This window comes from Bombus affinis, chromosome 6, assembly GCF_024516045.1.
Source record: "Bombus affinis isolate iyBomAffi1 chromosome 6, iyBomAffi1.2, whole genome shotgun sequence".
Classification (NCBI taxonomy): domain Eukaryota; kingdom Metazoa; phylum Arthropoda; class Insecta; order Hymenoptera; family Apidae; genus Bombus; species Bombus affinis.
In genome coordinates, this window is record NC_066349.1 from 6,964,921 (window position 1) to 6,980,798 (window position 15,878).

The 15,878-nt window shown below is 36.2% G+C and overlaps 1 protein-coding gene across 10 annotated transcripts in view; it reads left to right on the forward strand.

The window, feature by feature from the left end:
* Positions 1-15,878, forward strand: part of LOC126917942 (whirlin) — a 111,372-nt gene that overhangs the window by 83,597 nt on the left and 11,897 nt on the right. For 7 of the 10 annotated variants that reach the window (XM_050725402.1, XM_050725406.1, XM_050725411.1 and 4 more), the window contains one exon: positions 12,458-12,682. The exons of the other annotated variants lie outside the window; for them this stretch is intronic. In XM_050725402.1, coding sequence (XP_050581359.1) covers positions 12,458-12,682 — 225 coding nt within the window. The remainder of the gene's footprint in view (positions 1-12,457; positions 12,683-15,878) is intronic. 10 annotated transcript variants of the gene reach the window in all.

Consider the following 15,878-nt stretch of genomic DNA (forward strand, 5'->3'; position numbering starts at 1 on the left):
TTTCGAACTCGTCGATCTACGATCTAACGAACTTCGATGTCATTTCTTAATCATTAACTTACGACGAGACAGCATAGCCAATTACATATTCAGCCTCGAATGAATCAATCCTAGAAATGAAGAACCGCAGAAAGAAACAGGCAGTCGACTTAATACTAAATCTACCGACAATTTTAATTATTTTCGTTCTTTCAGCAAAGACCTGATGAAAATAAACAAAGATAATCAGGCGTCTATCTTAATAGAAGTCAATTAATCTTGCTAAACAATACATATACATATTTTTACTAGTATTAACAAAAGCAATAAATCTGCGACTTGTCATCTTGATGAATCTCTTTCTGACTTTGTAATTTTCAAGTTAAAACACGTTAAATATTGGAAACTTTATAAAAATAAATAGGTACATGTCCAGATGTCACTAAAAATAACAAATAATAAAGTACTGAAATTATCTAAAGCATCAAAATTATCAATAATATTTATACACTTATAGACATTACTCTCGTTAAAAGAATAGTATACCTGTTAGTATACCTGTAGCAATTGCAAGGACAATAAACCTAAAAACCCGTCGCTTAATTAAGATACGTCAAGTATTAGAAACTCCACTCTTGCGACAACCTTTTAAACGCGCAACTGTACAAAGTAATAGAAATCGTTGTGTACACTAAAGAAGAGTGTGAAAACGTGTTGAAAGTAACGAATACCGAGAATTCCAACGTTACTTCGAATATCTTTTTCTTCTCTGCTTGTCCATTTTCCAACATCAACCCACGGAGAAATATGCAGAAACTGCAGAGCGCGACCGGAAACTCGTTTTAATCGCGTTAAAGACGGCGACAGATACGATGTACGTTATCGCGATCTCCGTTCTCCAACTTCTGCGTGTTTCGTTATTGTTCTAGCGAGCAAGTGCAATCGCGACCTCGTCGATTTCGCAACGATCCGCACTCGAGAGCCGCCGGTTTTTGTTGTCCCGCGTTTCTCCCGCCGTTTTTTCGCGCTCGCGTTACCTTGAGCGACACCGAACGAACGAAACCGTAGAAAAAGATTGGGAGACCGGATCGGTGTGATACTGGTAGATCCGTATTTTTCGATGATGCGTGCAATTAAATTGAAATTATCAATCCATTTCGTACAAATCTTCGATCGTCTATCCAGATATCTGACCCATGCACGCTATCGCTGCATTGTTGCAACGATTATTTCGGATTTTTCTCTCAGCTTTCCAATATATCGTGTAATCCATTAGTTGCAGCATCGATAAAATTTATCGCAAGTATGATAGTAATGTATGTTCTTACACGTGTAATGTTTTAAAACCTTGCTTGGATATTAATAAAATGAAAGAGATTGAAATGTAACGTAGATGCCATTATTTGAGAAATAATAAAGAAATAAAAAGTACATAAAAAAGATATATTTGCCTCAAATTCTTAACTGTTGCTTCTTAACATTTTGGACAAACTCTTTCTTCTCAGATTTTTAAATTGGACTACGAGCTGGATCAAGAAGGTTCTTCTAAAATGATATTTAAATAATAAATGTATGTACATAGTAGTAAACTATATTATCATCTATTTTTTACGAAGTAATTTAGTATTGTAGTTTGGCGATTCCATAAAAAGATGAAGTGTTATTTCCAACTAATAATTCATCATTAATTAGTATAATTGGTATATCTCGTTCAAAATGACCGCATACTTATGTATAGTATAGTATGTATACGATACGTATAGATATATTATTATTATATATTGATAGAGCTACAACGCTCCATTAAGAATTTAACCCATTTTGATTTGGCCAGCACCTTGGACTGATAATCAAACATTTGCATTCGGTGTTATGATAACAGACTAACGTTTAAATAAAAGAAATGGAAATAAAAGTAATAGACAAACCAGTCGTTGCACGTGCACCTGCACGCGCATAATGCACGCACCTGGAACGATTGCGAGCGGCTTAATGATTTCTCCATGGCTGCGTCGAGATTTCATCAGGCAGACCATGGTTTCTTAATCGAAGCGCCGCAAACCCAGATCGCGTGCGTTTTTTTGGCAGTAGAAAGAAGTCATCGATAGGCTTGGAAAAACCAACGAGAACGCTGCTGGCGCCCGTTTAGATAGAGAAAAAGTTTCAGATAAGATAATCGATGCATTTTTGCAGTGGATAATCATTCTACTTGATCTTCAACAGTTTTTATCTGATTATTTATTTAACGATAGTTTAGATAGAGAATGATTTGCAGATAAGATCAAAACAGCATTAAAGTATATATATCTTCGGACCTAACAGCACTTTGCATTTCTTGTTTCCCTGTTTTTAGTTAAAGTGAAAAAATTACCGGAAGCGTACTTATTATACTTTTATCCTGTAATCTTCATATTATAATTGTGCTTCTCTGTGGATAATTTGTATACGTTAACATACAATGTACATTGTATATTATATGTATAATTATAGTATATAATATATATATCGTATATTATCGTATGTATCGTATACTATATACGCTTTTATATATTCGAATGTCCCATAAGTACGTAAAGATCCATTCATCGACCATCATTTTTCTGGTTTAGAAACGGACAGTTTGCCCAGTTTCCACATCCTCGTTCGAGAAATCGAAGAAATCTTTTTCCACTCCGGTGTTCACCAATTAAAACCGTCAGAGCGGGAGGAAAAATCGCGTCGAAAGTAGCCGAGCGATTCTTGCTGCGCAAAAGCGAACACACAACCGGATAGCGTTTCTCGTATGAAAAGATTCGATTTACCATGATCGCTGCGAAAGATGTATTAGCCACGCTAATTAACCATCGTTCGAAATTCTCGATGGTCATCGACGCGTGTACGCGTTATGTAATCGATTGGTCGTCGATTCACAAGAACCAGACCGATGATAACGATCGTACCTATACGTTATCTCGTCGATTACGAGGCTTAAACAGATTTTCTTCCTTTTTTGTACACACATCACTTGCGTTTGGAGTAAAGCTTCGTTTTATTGATTAGATATATTTCTCACGCGATATTTCCGATTAAGATATTTTTTATTTCCGGGAAAGTTTCCTCGAAGAAGAAAAGGTTCAGAAAATTGTATGAAAGGTGTGAAGATAAGAGGTTGAACATTCTTATGTTAGAATGTTCGGATGTTAATAAATATTTGTATATTAGGGAACTTTTCAACTTTTACACAGATTTACTTTTATTCCTGAAGATTTTTAAACCAATTCAAACCATTTCAACAATTGTTGGACACACATTAAAATGACCCTCTTGCTTTATAAGACCATGTCACGCACATGGTTCAAATTATTTTTACGACTCGACAAAAACAGATTATATTTTGTAAGAAGCTTAGACTCCTAGACTGACCCAAGTTTAGTTTCCTTTAGACGTCTTTAAGATCGCAGACGTCTTTAAGATGATCACACATAACTTGTAAATATCTTGTATCAGATATAATGTTCTAATAGTCAATAACTAACAATCACTTGAATAACCAACTGATTACTAGAAACTTAAACCGAGAGACTATTATCTATTACATTCTACGAATCGAAACTTCCAAAACTGTGAAGAAACTCACCTCAGAATCCCTGAGCCGATTTCTCAAGCTCAGCAAAGCCGCACTTCCTATGTCACGAACCAAATCCCAAAGATCCCGTCGTCTTTAAACTTCCAAACTCGCTCGAAATCGTCACGAATCGAAACTACGTCGTACCTACTCGCGATCGGCGATCGATCGATCGAAGAAAGGTGGAAGCAGCACGCGTCTCGACGGCGTTGCCTCGACTGATTCAAGAACCGAGCGTGAAGTGACGGTACACCAGGCCTGGGTTTACGTTTACCTGATTGTCCGCGGGCAACGACGAACGAGGAGGAACAGATTTTTCGTACTGGTTAAACAGAGACAATCATAGGTGTTCGTACGGTGGGGACGTTGGACAGGTAACAGGTGAGAGAGGGGAAGGTGGAAGAATGGGTTTTACAACGTTGCCAGGTTGTCTGGCCAGGCTTCGAATACGGGTTACGTGTATGACGATGAGTGGAAGCGTCGATCTCGTCGGAAGAAGCACGAGGATGATGATAACACAGGAGCGGCGGCAAACAAAGGGGATGATGAGGTGGCTAACTGCCACACGGCACGTTCATCGCGCATTTCGTTTCAAAACGGCTGCGTGATGACAAGGAAATTATAATTTTCGTGGTTTTATGTTATATGTTTAGTTTTTGGTTCCTTTAAGTTTCTAAATGTTTCTGAAGATTCTAAGATTTCTTAATTAGCATGTGTTATATACATTGTATTTGTGAACATCGTTTAATACAATTGTCACGATTGGCGTAAATGTTATTATATGTTCCTATGATAAATAATTAGTAACCTACTGATGTTTATGCAAATCCAAATTTTTACAGGCAATGCTAGAGGAAAGGGAGTCTATCGAAGATTTGGTTCTTCCATTAAATGCATTATATGTATTAGGTTGTCCGAAAAGTTTCTTTCGTTTTATGAGGAAATAATAGACGCACAGCATTTTTTATTTTATATTATTTTATCGAATTACACACGATCCATTTTGTTATGTTGAGATAAACACCGCGATATTTCACAGACTTGGTTTCACGTTTGTCACGATAATCAGCAAAAAATGCCAAAGAAAGATAGAGTCATTCTTTTATCTGAAGAAGAGTATCGATGATCGCGATAGTAAGGAATCAGGCAACTAATCATGTTATATCATGAAATACAGTTGACCGGATCTCTGGCAAAACGGTTTCGAAGGATCGAAAATTAGAATCGTTAATTAGAGTACAGGATACCGCGAATAAACATGAGTTTCAAATCGTCCTGCCTATTCTAACGATTCACCAAATTAGTCTTCTGTAGAAGGCTCCTTAATTGCCACTCAAAATCCGTAGAGAGCCATTAGAACGGCTTTTCTCGCAATAAAAATTCGCTAATTAGGACAGGGCCAAGCGAAACGGTCTCTACCGCGAATCCTCTCCTCAATTAGCAAACAAACACTATGGAAAGAAATTCTAAGCCGTTTCTCCATCCTTCAGCGATAAACCTTTCTATGAATTCGGCCAAGCAAAACGACAACAATCCCAAAAATGAGTTCGTAGATAATTATAATAATACTGTTTTTTGCAGGAGGAAAAGTTCTTTACAATATTGCAATATCAGAGTTCTACTACATACGTTCTTATCCTAGTAGAACCACTTCACGTATTATTCTATGAAATTTCGAGTCTCAGGGATTCCAATATTCCTTTCTCCGAATTTTTATCATAAAATATATAAGCTCTTTCTGTTCGACCGTTCGCGGAGAGACGTTTTCGCGGTAGATCGCGTCAACGAGAGTAAATTCTCGTTACGATTAGGTAAACGGATTGGTCGATCTCCTATTTCGATTAGGATAATAGAGGTGGTTGACTGATTATAACACTGAAGTAACAGGTTATAATATATACTTTATTCCAACAACTTTGTAGATATAAATAGCTGCGCGTCGTGGGTATAGACGTATTCTCAGAGACGTGTAAATAGTAAGTTACAACTGATGACTGATCAATGAACGAAGAACCAGTCAAGACATTGACCGGTCAACGGATGAAAAACCAGTTAAGAAATGTTGACTGATCTAAGGCTGATAAACCAGTGAAGTTCGATAACGATGCTGTCGCAGGGGAAAATTATTGCTGAGGGTTGGTCGCCCAACCACCGGTCGTTTACGGGTGGAAATGACCGTTGAACATGAAAAAAACCCCGACCTTCCCATTTTTTACCTGATTGAACAATAACCATAAGGAACTTCTCGACTTGAATATCTTTTATAACAATTAAGGATCTTAATTATTAAGTTTTAAGACAGTTCCTTAGGATTATTGAGGTCCGACAATTGTTACAGGTGTTACAATTGTACAGCTAGTGGCTTTCTTGACCGAGGGATGGATTCTGGTTTATGTAAAGAGTCACCGGACGTCAGACTTTCTTTCTCTGCCTTTTGTTTCTCTGAACTTTCTATTTATAAATTCTATCGTGTACCTAGAACGTATAGAGACAATTCGACACAGTTCTCCCATGGAACGTCATTTACTTTACTCAGGCAAGTCTACATTTTCACAGAAGCGTCGTCGTCTCGAATGTTAATGAGCAGTCGAATATGTCAAACAAGAGAATTACGTTGAACGTAGAATCGGTCATCCTCTGTTAGAGAAACCGCCATTTTTTATTTACACCTTATCCTGCCAACTAGCAAATCTTCCAAGTGACTTTCCTCTGTGCAAATCATCCCGACCGGTCAATTAGGATTACTCAGAATTGACGGGCCAACCGAACGGTACTTCTTTTCGACGAAAGAAGAACCGACCTTCCTGGGAAACTTCACGACTGGATCTTAATCGGATATTCCGTTAATTGCTACTCTTGCTGTCTTTCTCTCTCGCTAGCTTCTCATTTAGAGCTGCTCGTTCAGGTGGAAATTTACCTTGAAATTTCGTTGGAGAAAGGGAGGAAAAGTTTGAAAAAGATTTGTTGCCCAATAAATGTTTATTCCATAATAAATAAATTGCTAAATGTTTGTTGAATAATAAATAAATGTTTATTCAGATTCCATTTCCTTGTTATCTCTTTAATCGTTTATTCAATTTCCATAGAAAATGTAAATTGGGAAAGACGCATCTATGTATATCATTATACATTAGGTCGTCCGAAAAGTTTCTTTCGTTTTATAAGGAAATAATGAATACACAAGATTCTTCGTATCAAATTACCAATGATCCATTTTGTTCTATCAAAATAAAGATCACAACGTTCGACAGATTAGGTTTCATGTTTGTACAAGAATGCATCGTTGTAAAAGACACGTCTGTAAAAGAAAGACACTTTTTGAACAATCTAACACTACGTAGCTTGTACAGCAACATACATAATCCATCTCAAATTCCCTTCGAACAGATCCAAACGAATCGTCGTCGTAATAGAATCGAAGAAATAAATCGAGCTCCATAGAGTTTTTCCACAAGTATGAGAAAAGGATGATCCTCGGTGTGGCGTTTATGACTTAAATGCCGAGGAATTTATTACTTCGGTCGAATCGCAATTGTCAGTGATCGTGGCTCAAAAGAAGAGACGAGAAAAAGCAACGGCAAAGTCCGAGCCCGTTTCCGTGGCCGCGATGAAAATTGGAACGGGCTCGTTTCTTGATCAATTTCTCGTGTGACGAGTCTTCTCTTGGTTATCTTCCTTATCTCCGAACCGGTTCGATCCACGGATCATCCTCCTATCGTGGTTACTTTTGTACGCGGCCTCTCTGATGACTCACTGTATATGCAGAACCGCGATTAATAACGAGCCACTACTCGCGTGGGTCAGCGGCCACTTGAAAAACGAACGATAGAAGCTTCGAGGCAAGGGATTTTACTCGAGATACTTATGTGCATTATTAGCCGAGCAGAATTTACATATGTTCTGCAGATTCTATTCCGTTTCTTTATCACAAAATAGGTTACATTTTCATTTACTTGAAGTTTTCTTTTTAATTTCTCTATGCGTCTTTCTGATTGTTTAGTACTTCAGTATAACGCTAAACTTGGAATGAAATTTTGTAATATTCTATTTTTATAAAAACTGTAGTTATCGACGAATATTCTGCAATACTTTTGAATATACATAAATGAAGAATGTAATTATGCACGGTAGTAAAATTTTTGTCAATTTTATTGATTTTGAGTCGAATCCCGCAGGTGTTACACATCATCCGAGGAGAGACTACTTTAATCTCTGGTCAAGCAAGGTACAGGACGAGTCGATTTAATTGCGAAATCGGTATACTCTTTGTGGATTAATTATACTTTGCCCGGTGCGTTTCGAGTTTAATCGAGTGGAGAAGTTTAATAGATTCGGTGGGGTGGAACGGTGGAAATACGAGTTTAAACGATTAGTTACTTGTGGTGAATTGAACTTTTCTATCGAATGCCAATGTTAACATAGAGAACTAATACAAAGTTGCAGAAATAAATCAATGAAATAAATATAACACCACCATATTGGTTAAATTGGTAAGATAGTCTTCAATGCAACAATTCCATTTTAAGCTTCCAATTTATCCATTCTAATATATTTCTCGTATCTTGATAAAACAATAACTCATACTCTATACTTTCTTAATGATATTATTGCATTTTTTAGCGCTTTAACGTGTATAAGTTAATTCACTTACTTCAAAGTAAGCTATAAATAATCCTAGCAGTAAAAATGTAATACATTAATTAAACTTCTGTAATGCATAACAGTCGTGTAAGTAATTGTATATTTTGCGTATCTGCGTGACATATACGCGGAATTGCGTGATAGTTGCGCAACTACCGTCATTTACATAATTGTCTCTGCAACGAAATGAGACACGCGTTTCTTGAGGAAAATATTCTTACGATAAAATTATTTGACTTTCTCGATCGAGAAACTCCTCACAAGAATTTTATTTGCACTTCTCGATATCGGATTCTTACGGAATTATCTCTGACTTTAAATTCATCGAGTCGAGGCATTACGCAAAGACTTTCGAGAGCAGTTTTCAAATGACACCTACGTGCAAATCCACTGTGATCTGGTGAAATCGTGGAATTGATACCTCGTTCTAGATGAGGTCGACATCCATACCAAATAACATTGCAACACGCACACGCGTACGCACACACAAACACACGCATTGTCTCTTATCTATGGTAAATAATTAAATAATCAAATAAAATTTCTGTGAAAAATTATCATTCGGTTGGTTCATAAAATATTCATAAATTATGCATCAATCATATACGGTAGCTACACAGATATTATAAATGGTGCATAACATGCAGTATTACTTATAAAAAAAAAAGAATTCCTCATATCTATACCAAACATCGCAACATTTATACCGTTTTAATGATACCTACATAAACACTGTTTAAGTGGTTCAAAATCTCACAAGAAATTAAAAGAGATCTGCGTGTAACTCAGTCTTAGCAAAGCGATATTATCCGCAATAAGAAGATTTCCACGAAGATATCGTTCCAGTCTGAAAAACCTGAGCCTCGTTCGACGTGACACTCGGCTCGTAATTCAACAAACCGCGGTTACCCACTAACCTTAACCAACTGCGCGAAACAACGATGATAATGGCAGGCCGATAATAGGTCAGCGTCGGAGAAAGTTTTCGGCGAGTCGTTCCGTTATATACCAGGAAGACGAAGCGGGCCGAAAAGCGGCTCCTCGGCAATCGGTGACGCCCATAACGATCTGGGTCAATTAACGACATGTATCTAGTCGAATTTCGGTGCTCGATCACTCGCGAACGAACGTTTGAATTTTACTCTGTAATATCATGTGACTTGGAATAGTACATATTACGAAGTATAGAATGTTCTCGTTTGATCTTTTGCATTTAATTAAATTGATTGAAGGTATCATTGATTTTTAATGGTAATCGATAAGTGACGGTTTATGAAGTGGAAAAAGATAGATATAATATCTATAAAGTTCTATAATATTTTAACGTAATAATTGATCCATTATTCTCATTTAGGGATTTTATTCGTTAGTGTGAATAAAAAATTATATCTATACATAAATAACAACGTGAATAAATATTATATCAAAAACAGTTAAATAGGTTAATATACAATCCATAGTTAGATAACTATATTATTTGCCAAAATATAAAACAATTCGCATCTTTAATATAACTTGAAATTCATCATCAATCAGTTGGTGTAAATACTTTATTCGTACGAAATTTCTATTCTCACAATCAACCCTTATTTTTCATCTTCTCTATACACACAATTAATGTACTAAAATCACGCTTAATATCAACTTAACGAAACTCTCTTAACTTAACAGCCGTAACGAATATCTGGAATCAATTTTCGATTATTTAATTATACAGAAGAATAATGCTAAATATTATATATATAATACATATAATATTATATATAATAACTACTACAAAGTGATCTTCCAACATTCCACCTATCTATTTATTTCTCCATTCTCTATTACCGTCACTCCGTCTGTTAGCCATAGTAATTAAGGTTGTTCCATCAATCTACACAACGATAATATACTACGAATTACTTAACACGATTACCTCATGAGGACGAATTACTCTCAGAGTATCCCGTTATATTCGGTTAGATAGTCGATCGGTCGCGACGTTCCACATAATGATACGTGGAAACGGTCACCAGGGCGATCTTCGTCCCTTAATTACGATTAATTAGCGGTTGGTAATTGCACGTTTCCACGGTCGCTAAGGAGATATTCCGCGAAATACGACGCCGGTTTCGCGACCCTTTCGCGCTCCAAAGACTTCTCCACGCCGCTAATTGCGGACACCTGTTCTAATTGCTGCAAACAATCGAACGCTACTCTGGGAGAAGTGTTTCAGGAACAATCGGAATTCTACCGCGACGCGATGCTCCTTTCGTTGTTTGCACGCTTGTGGTTATATATTGGCACAGCCAGTCGATCCTATTATAGAATAATACATATTGTGCCCTGATGGATTGCGTGGGATGAGATAATACGAATCAAATGACGATTCTGTGGATGTGGTCTTAGAGAATGAAAGACAGATGATGCTTTGGAATTATATTTAGTATCGGATAAAGTTCTTTAGAGGTGGATTGAATCAAGTGAAACGTTGTACGAGCAGCTGGCTGAAAATATATTACAAATACATGAGGAACTGATATATAAAATTCTAATTAGATATTAAATTACAACGAAATAGATAAAAATTCTTGTATTATATATTAGATGAATATATTTTATAGCATAGGGAATAAAATTAATTGAGTATCGTAAACCAAGAAATTAATCGTTATTAATCTTAATGAAAGGCCAAGTATCCCATAATACAGAAAATTCTAGGGGAACTATTTTCAGCGAGAAACGAGGAAAGCTCACGAATCGGAAATGAACTGAAGAACGCCAGAAAATAACATAGTTAAAATCGCAACTTTTTCGATTCCTCGAGAAGCTATGATCATCGTACCTGTCTGATTATAGCTGGAACATTCTACTGAATTTTAGAATAAAAACCTTCAGATTGAAAGTTTCCTTTAAACGATCATCATAGCTTCTATCCATCGCTAAACATCGTACAAACCATTTTTACTACGTAAGATAGTAAGAAAGATGGATAAAAAAAAGAAGAAGAAGAAAGAGGAAGCGCGATCCGTGCAATCAAAAGTTATCTACGGTCCCGACTGAGAAACCTTGAAATCACTTATGACTGTGATCGCGTCGATTTCCCTGTAATCTCAGGTTTATCGGAGGCCTACACGGAACGAGAATTTTCCTTCGTTCTCGTTGTACGCATTCTATCTCGGTTGTATACGATGGGAAAGGCTCGGTTCGGATTACGCGATCCTGACGCGATAATGATGATTACCGCGCGCGTCACGCTCGTCCAGGGACCATGGGGCCATTTTTCTCGCCGCGCCGTGAAATCTTACACCAGCGCGAGCGATTACGATATAAATCGATCGCCTTCGTGCCGTGGATTAATAGCGGATAACGGAATCGCAGAATAGTTGCGTGCACGTTACCATTGCTCGGGATTGAACTTAACGAGACGATTGAACAGTCACTGACTGCTTGCGAAAATTGAGAACGGAATCCCTCTTGATGGTCCTAATGGCTGTAGATTGTGCACGGATCACTGAAAGAACGTGTTCGTACGAAATCGATGAGTTTTATAGAAGATCTTTAGTGTATTTCTTTTTATATGCTTGAATGTATTCAATTTACGAGAAATTAAAAATGGATATTGCTCACTCGCAGCTATACTATAGCATTCTCTAGATTTTCATCCGATAGCTTTATTTACCTCTGCTGACTCGTTAAATAGAGCGTAGTTTGATACTAGAAAAATGATCCGCCTCGTGAAGATTTATGGGAAAATTCTTCTACGCTGCGGAAGATTCTAACTTACATGTAAAATAATAGTACCACCTACGTAATTCTAGATCGTTATTTCATAAGCTATGTAATAAAATACGTAGCTAAGCCATGTACTAAAATAAAGTAGTAGTCACAAGGATAATTCCCTAAATCCCTACAGCTCGTATCTGAAAATCTTAACCACAACTTTAACTCAAACTCACCATTAACTTTATCCACCCTATATATTACATCAATAATACTACTAATCCTTATCTACATAACTCTATAATAAAACAACCAACAGCTACCGTTTATCTCTCTCCCCTCCCCGAAAAAGAACTCTCTGGAATTCCAAAACACGAAATAAACACAGTGAAACAAAAGGAAGAAAGGCTTGACAATGGAAAAAATAAACTCACGTTGACGTGACTGTAACACTATAATATAACGTTGTATCGGCTGACGGGGCTAACACGTGGCTTTCGATGTTTTTCTCCCGGCGTCGCGACGCAGGAGAGCGACGGTGGTTGCGATGGTAGCGACGCCGAGATGATCGGTAATGGGAGACGCGGAGGCGGAACGGAAAGGGATCGCGATATGGAGGAGGATGAGGACGAAGGAAGGGAGGAAAGGAGCTCAGAGGGTGGAGGTGGTGGAGGTTTCGGTGGTTGGAGGTCCCACTTGCTCGGTGGGCTAACGCAACGTGTCAAATCCTGGTACTGGGGCGCCAGGCCCCTCGTAAGTTTAAATTTAAACGAACCACCAACACACAAAAGTCTACCACGCACAGATACTTCTTTTTTTCTCTTTCATTCCTCTTTCTGTCTATCGATTTTTCTCTTGATTTTCCTCTTTCCTTTCTTTCTCTTTTATTTCACTTTTAAAGCCTCTCTTGTTTTACTGTACTTTAAAATTTCAATTTTTTTTTTTTTTTCTTTTTTTGTTCTCCCATGTCATTCGCGAAGCGTTTCGAGTCGCGTCAAACGTTTCGAGTCGCGACGTACGACCGTGGAATTCTCGACGAGTTTTCTTGAAACTTAAACGGCCTGACTGTCTTAATCTGATCTCGAGTGTTTTAAAAGCTCCCTAGTGTTAAAATCGTCTGGTGTAATGCAAATTTGCAAATTTCCATCCGCGAGTCTTGTACATCGCTAGGCTGAAATTTCCAGGCTTTTAACGCTCTTCGATTTTTTACGCGAGTCGGGATGGATGAACTCTTCAAGGTACTTTTCGAGATCTTCGCATCGGTTTTCTGGTTGCGACTCGAGGCTTCGTATGCTCGAACTGCGTGTAAATCGAAGAGATAAATAATCGATCGCCAATAACGATTTTATGGTATCTATATAGAAGCAGGAAGAACACGATGGATACTTTTCTTCTATTTATTTTTTGAATTTTATTTTATCTTATTAACTAATCGATTCATCCAAGAAGGTCTAATTAATCAAAGAATTCCTATCATTCTTTTGTTTCTCTTGAACTAAAGACAATTGTAATTACTTATAAATAGACTGAAAAATAATTGTATACCGCGTGTAAAGATTTAGCCAAATTTTGGGATCGGGACTGTTCCAGAAAATGAACAAAAAAATTTATTCATCAGTAGTATCGTTTCATCGAATCCAACATTAGATCAATAGACAAAATAGTGACAAATTCTAACGTAATATTCAAAGTGCTGTCCATGAGATGTTTAGTAAAGTAACTAATAGATACGATTGTAAAACGTAGTGACTATAATTAGACAATATATTACGAACTAGTCGGTAAACCTGTTTAACAAAAATTTAATTTTTTGACATGTAGTAGGATAATGTCCGATAGCATTATGGTCGCAGAACTTTCCTACTTTCTTGAGTACAAGTTCACCCTGATGAAACAAAACTTTTGTAATATTTTACACGAAGCTTGTTTCATAAACTGAAGAAAATATGCAAACTTTAAACGTGCGGTTATTCCCCGATACGCATATATTAAAAAGAATGAAAATTTCTGGTTTTTACAAAATCGGTAATTTTTATAATTTCAAAGTATAGAATTCTTTAATTTTTAATCGAAAAAATGAAAAAGAAAATATTTATCTTTAATCGGTTTACGTGATGGTTAAATAAAATAAAATCATGTTCGATAATCATTTAAAATTAAAAGTTATCTTAATTTAATTGTCTAATATCAAGCCATCGGAAATGATCATCCCTTTTGGCATGAAATTCTCCCAATTAGATCTCTGTCTTTCTTTTACTATATGTTACATTACATATATATTTCACTATCTGTCTGTCTCTTACTTCTTTCTCTATCCCTGTTTCTTTTTACCAAGATCAATTTTCCTTTTTCTGCTCTTAGAGTTAGCGAATTTAGTCGAAATAGCGTTAGGTGTGTACGTGTTTTTTCTTAGATGTCTTGCACATGCTACTTTCGATTTATCCTTAACTATATATTCAACGCACGACTACTATAATATCTATGCAATGTATATATAATTATAAGAACGTTCGAACACGAGCATAAATATATAATTATATATACACCATCTGAACATATGTCAAAGTGTATTTTTACATTATATTTAGATGTCTTGGCATGCACGATCACTTTACTCACATCGAAATACAGTGTAGCGGTATAGGTTGTATAGTCAGGTACAGTAGCGTATGCAAATGTTTTTGGTTGGATAAATTTTTCATTTCATATTCCAGAAGCGATATCTAAAAGAATTTTAACTGATACTGGCTATGAAGGAATAGCAAGCAAAAGAAAGCAATAAAACGAATATATACTATTACATTGTCGTATAATATTAGTAGACTGCACACATTTATGCAAATTCACATTTTTATATATATATAAACACAGATAAAGAAATCAAATCTAAGAAAAAATTTGATACACTTACTAATTATTATAACAATCTACCCTAATTTAGGTATTTTTATATTCTTGCATCTTACCTATATTCTATGCATTTTTGAGCCTTTAAATATTCCATAAATGCATAAAAATGCGCAGTCTAAATTATTTAAATTCTTTACTAAATTAGTTCAAATTCCTATAGATATCGTTTTTGGAACATAAAATGAAGAATCTTTCTGACTAGGAACTTTTCCACATCACTGTATATTCGCGACTTTAAAATCGGTAAACGGGGTGTAAAATCGAAATGTAGATACTAGTATAGTTCGTTTCATGTTATTTAATTGCTATAGAGACCATCGTTAGAGATTAGAAACGTGCAATCGGATCCTGAACGTACGTAGACAATCGATAGAACGATGCTGTAGAGTTCGCAAGATAGGATCTTTGTAGGAAGAAAGTCTCGATCAGTAATGGGACGCCATCGATGACGATAAATCAGCAGAGAAAGCGTAGACAAAAGTTTTCACCGAACAAGGAGACTCGAAGGGAACCGGAAAATCCGCGAGGAAATGGCTCCCTGACGAGTTTCAGTTCGACGACCATCGTTCACGCGTCATTTGGATTATTGTCGTTGTATCAGACCGATTTTCAATCTCTACAGCGTCATGTAATTTACAAGTTACGTACATTTTATGTAATAGTTTAAATCTTTCATTTCGTAATTGTTTTTTAATGAGAATTTTAATTGAAAACTACAGAAGAGAAATATAATAAAGTATAGCTTTAATCGTCTTGTAACAGAGAAATTTTCCAATCAATTTTAATCATTCGCTACAATTTTCAAAATTTCAATCGTTATAATATTGTTATTGTGAAGTTCCACGTATCTATCATTTATTTTTGGCAAACTTAAAAGATTGTACTTTTTTCGATATATTGATGATTTATAAACGACGACAACATCCTGAGTTGGATTTCAGTTATGCGATCTAATTTTGAACTGCTTAATTTTCAGTTGACTTCAAACAAAATCTTTAGATCTAAGCTTTTCTCCTAAACTTTTATTTTTTCCATTCTT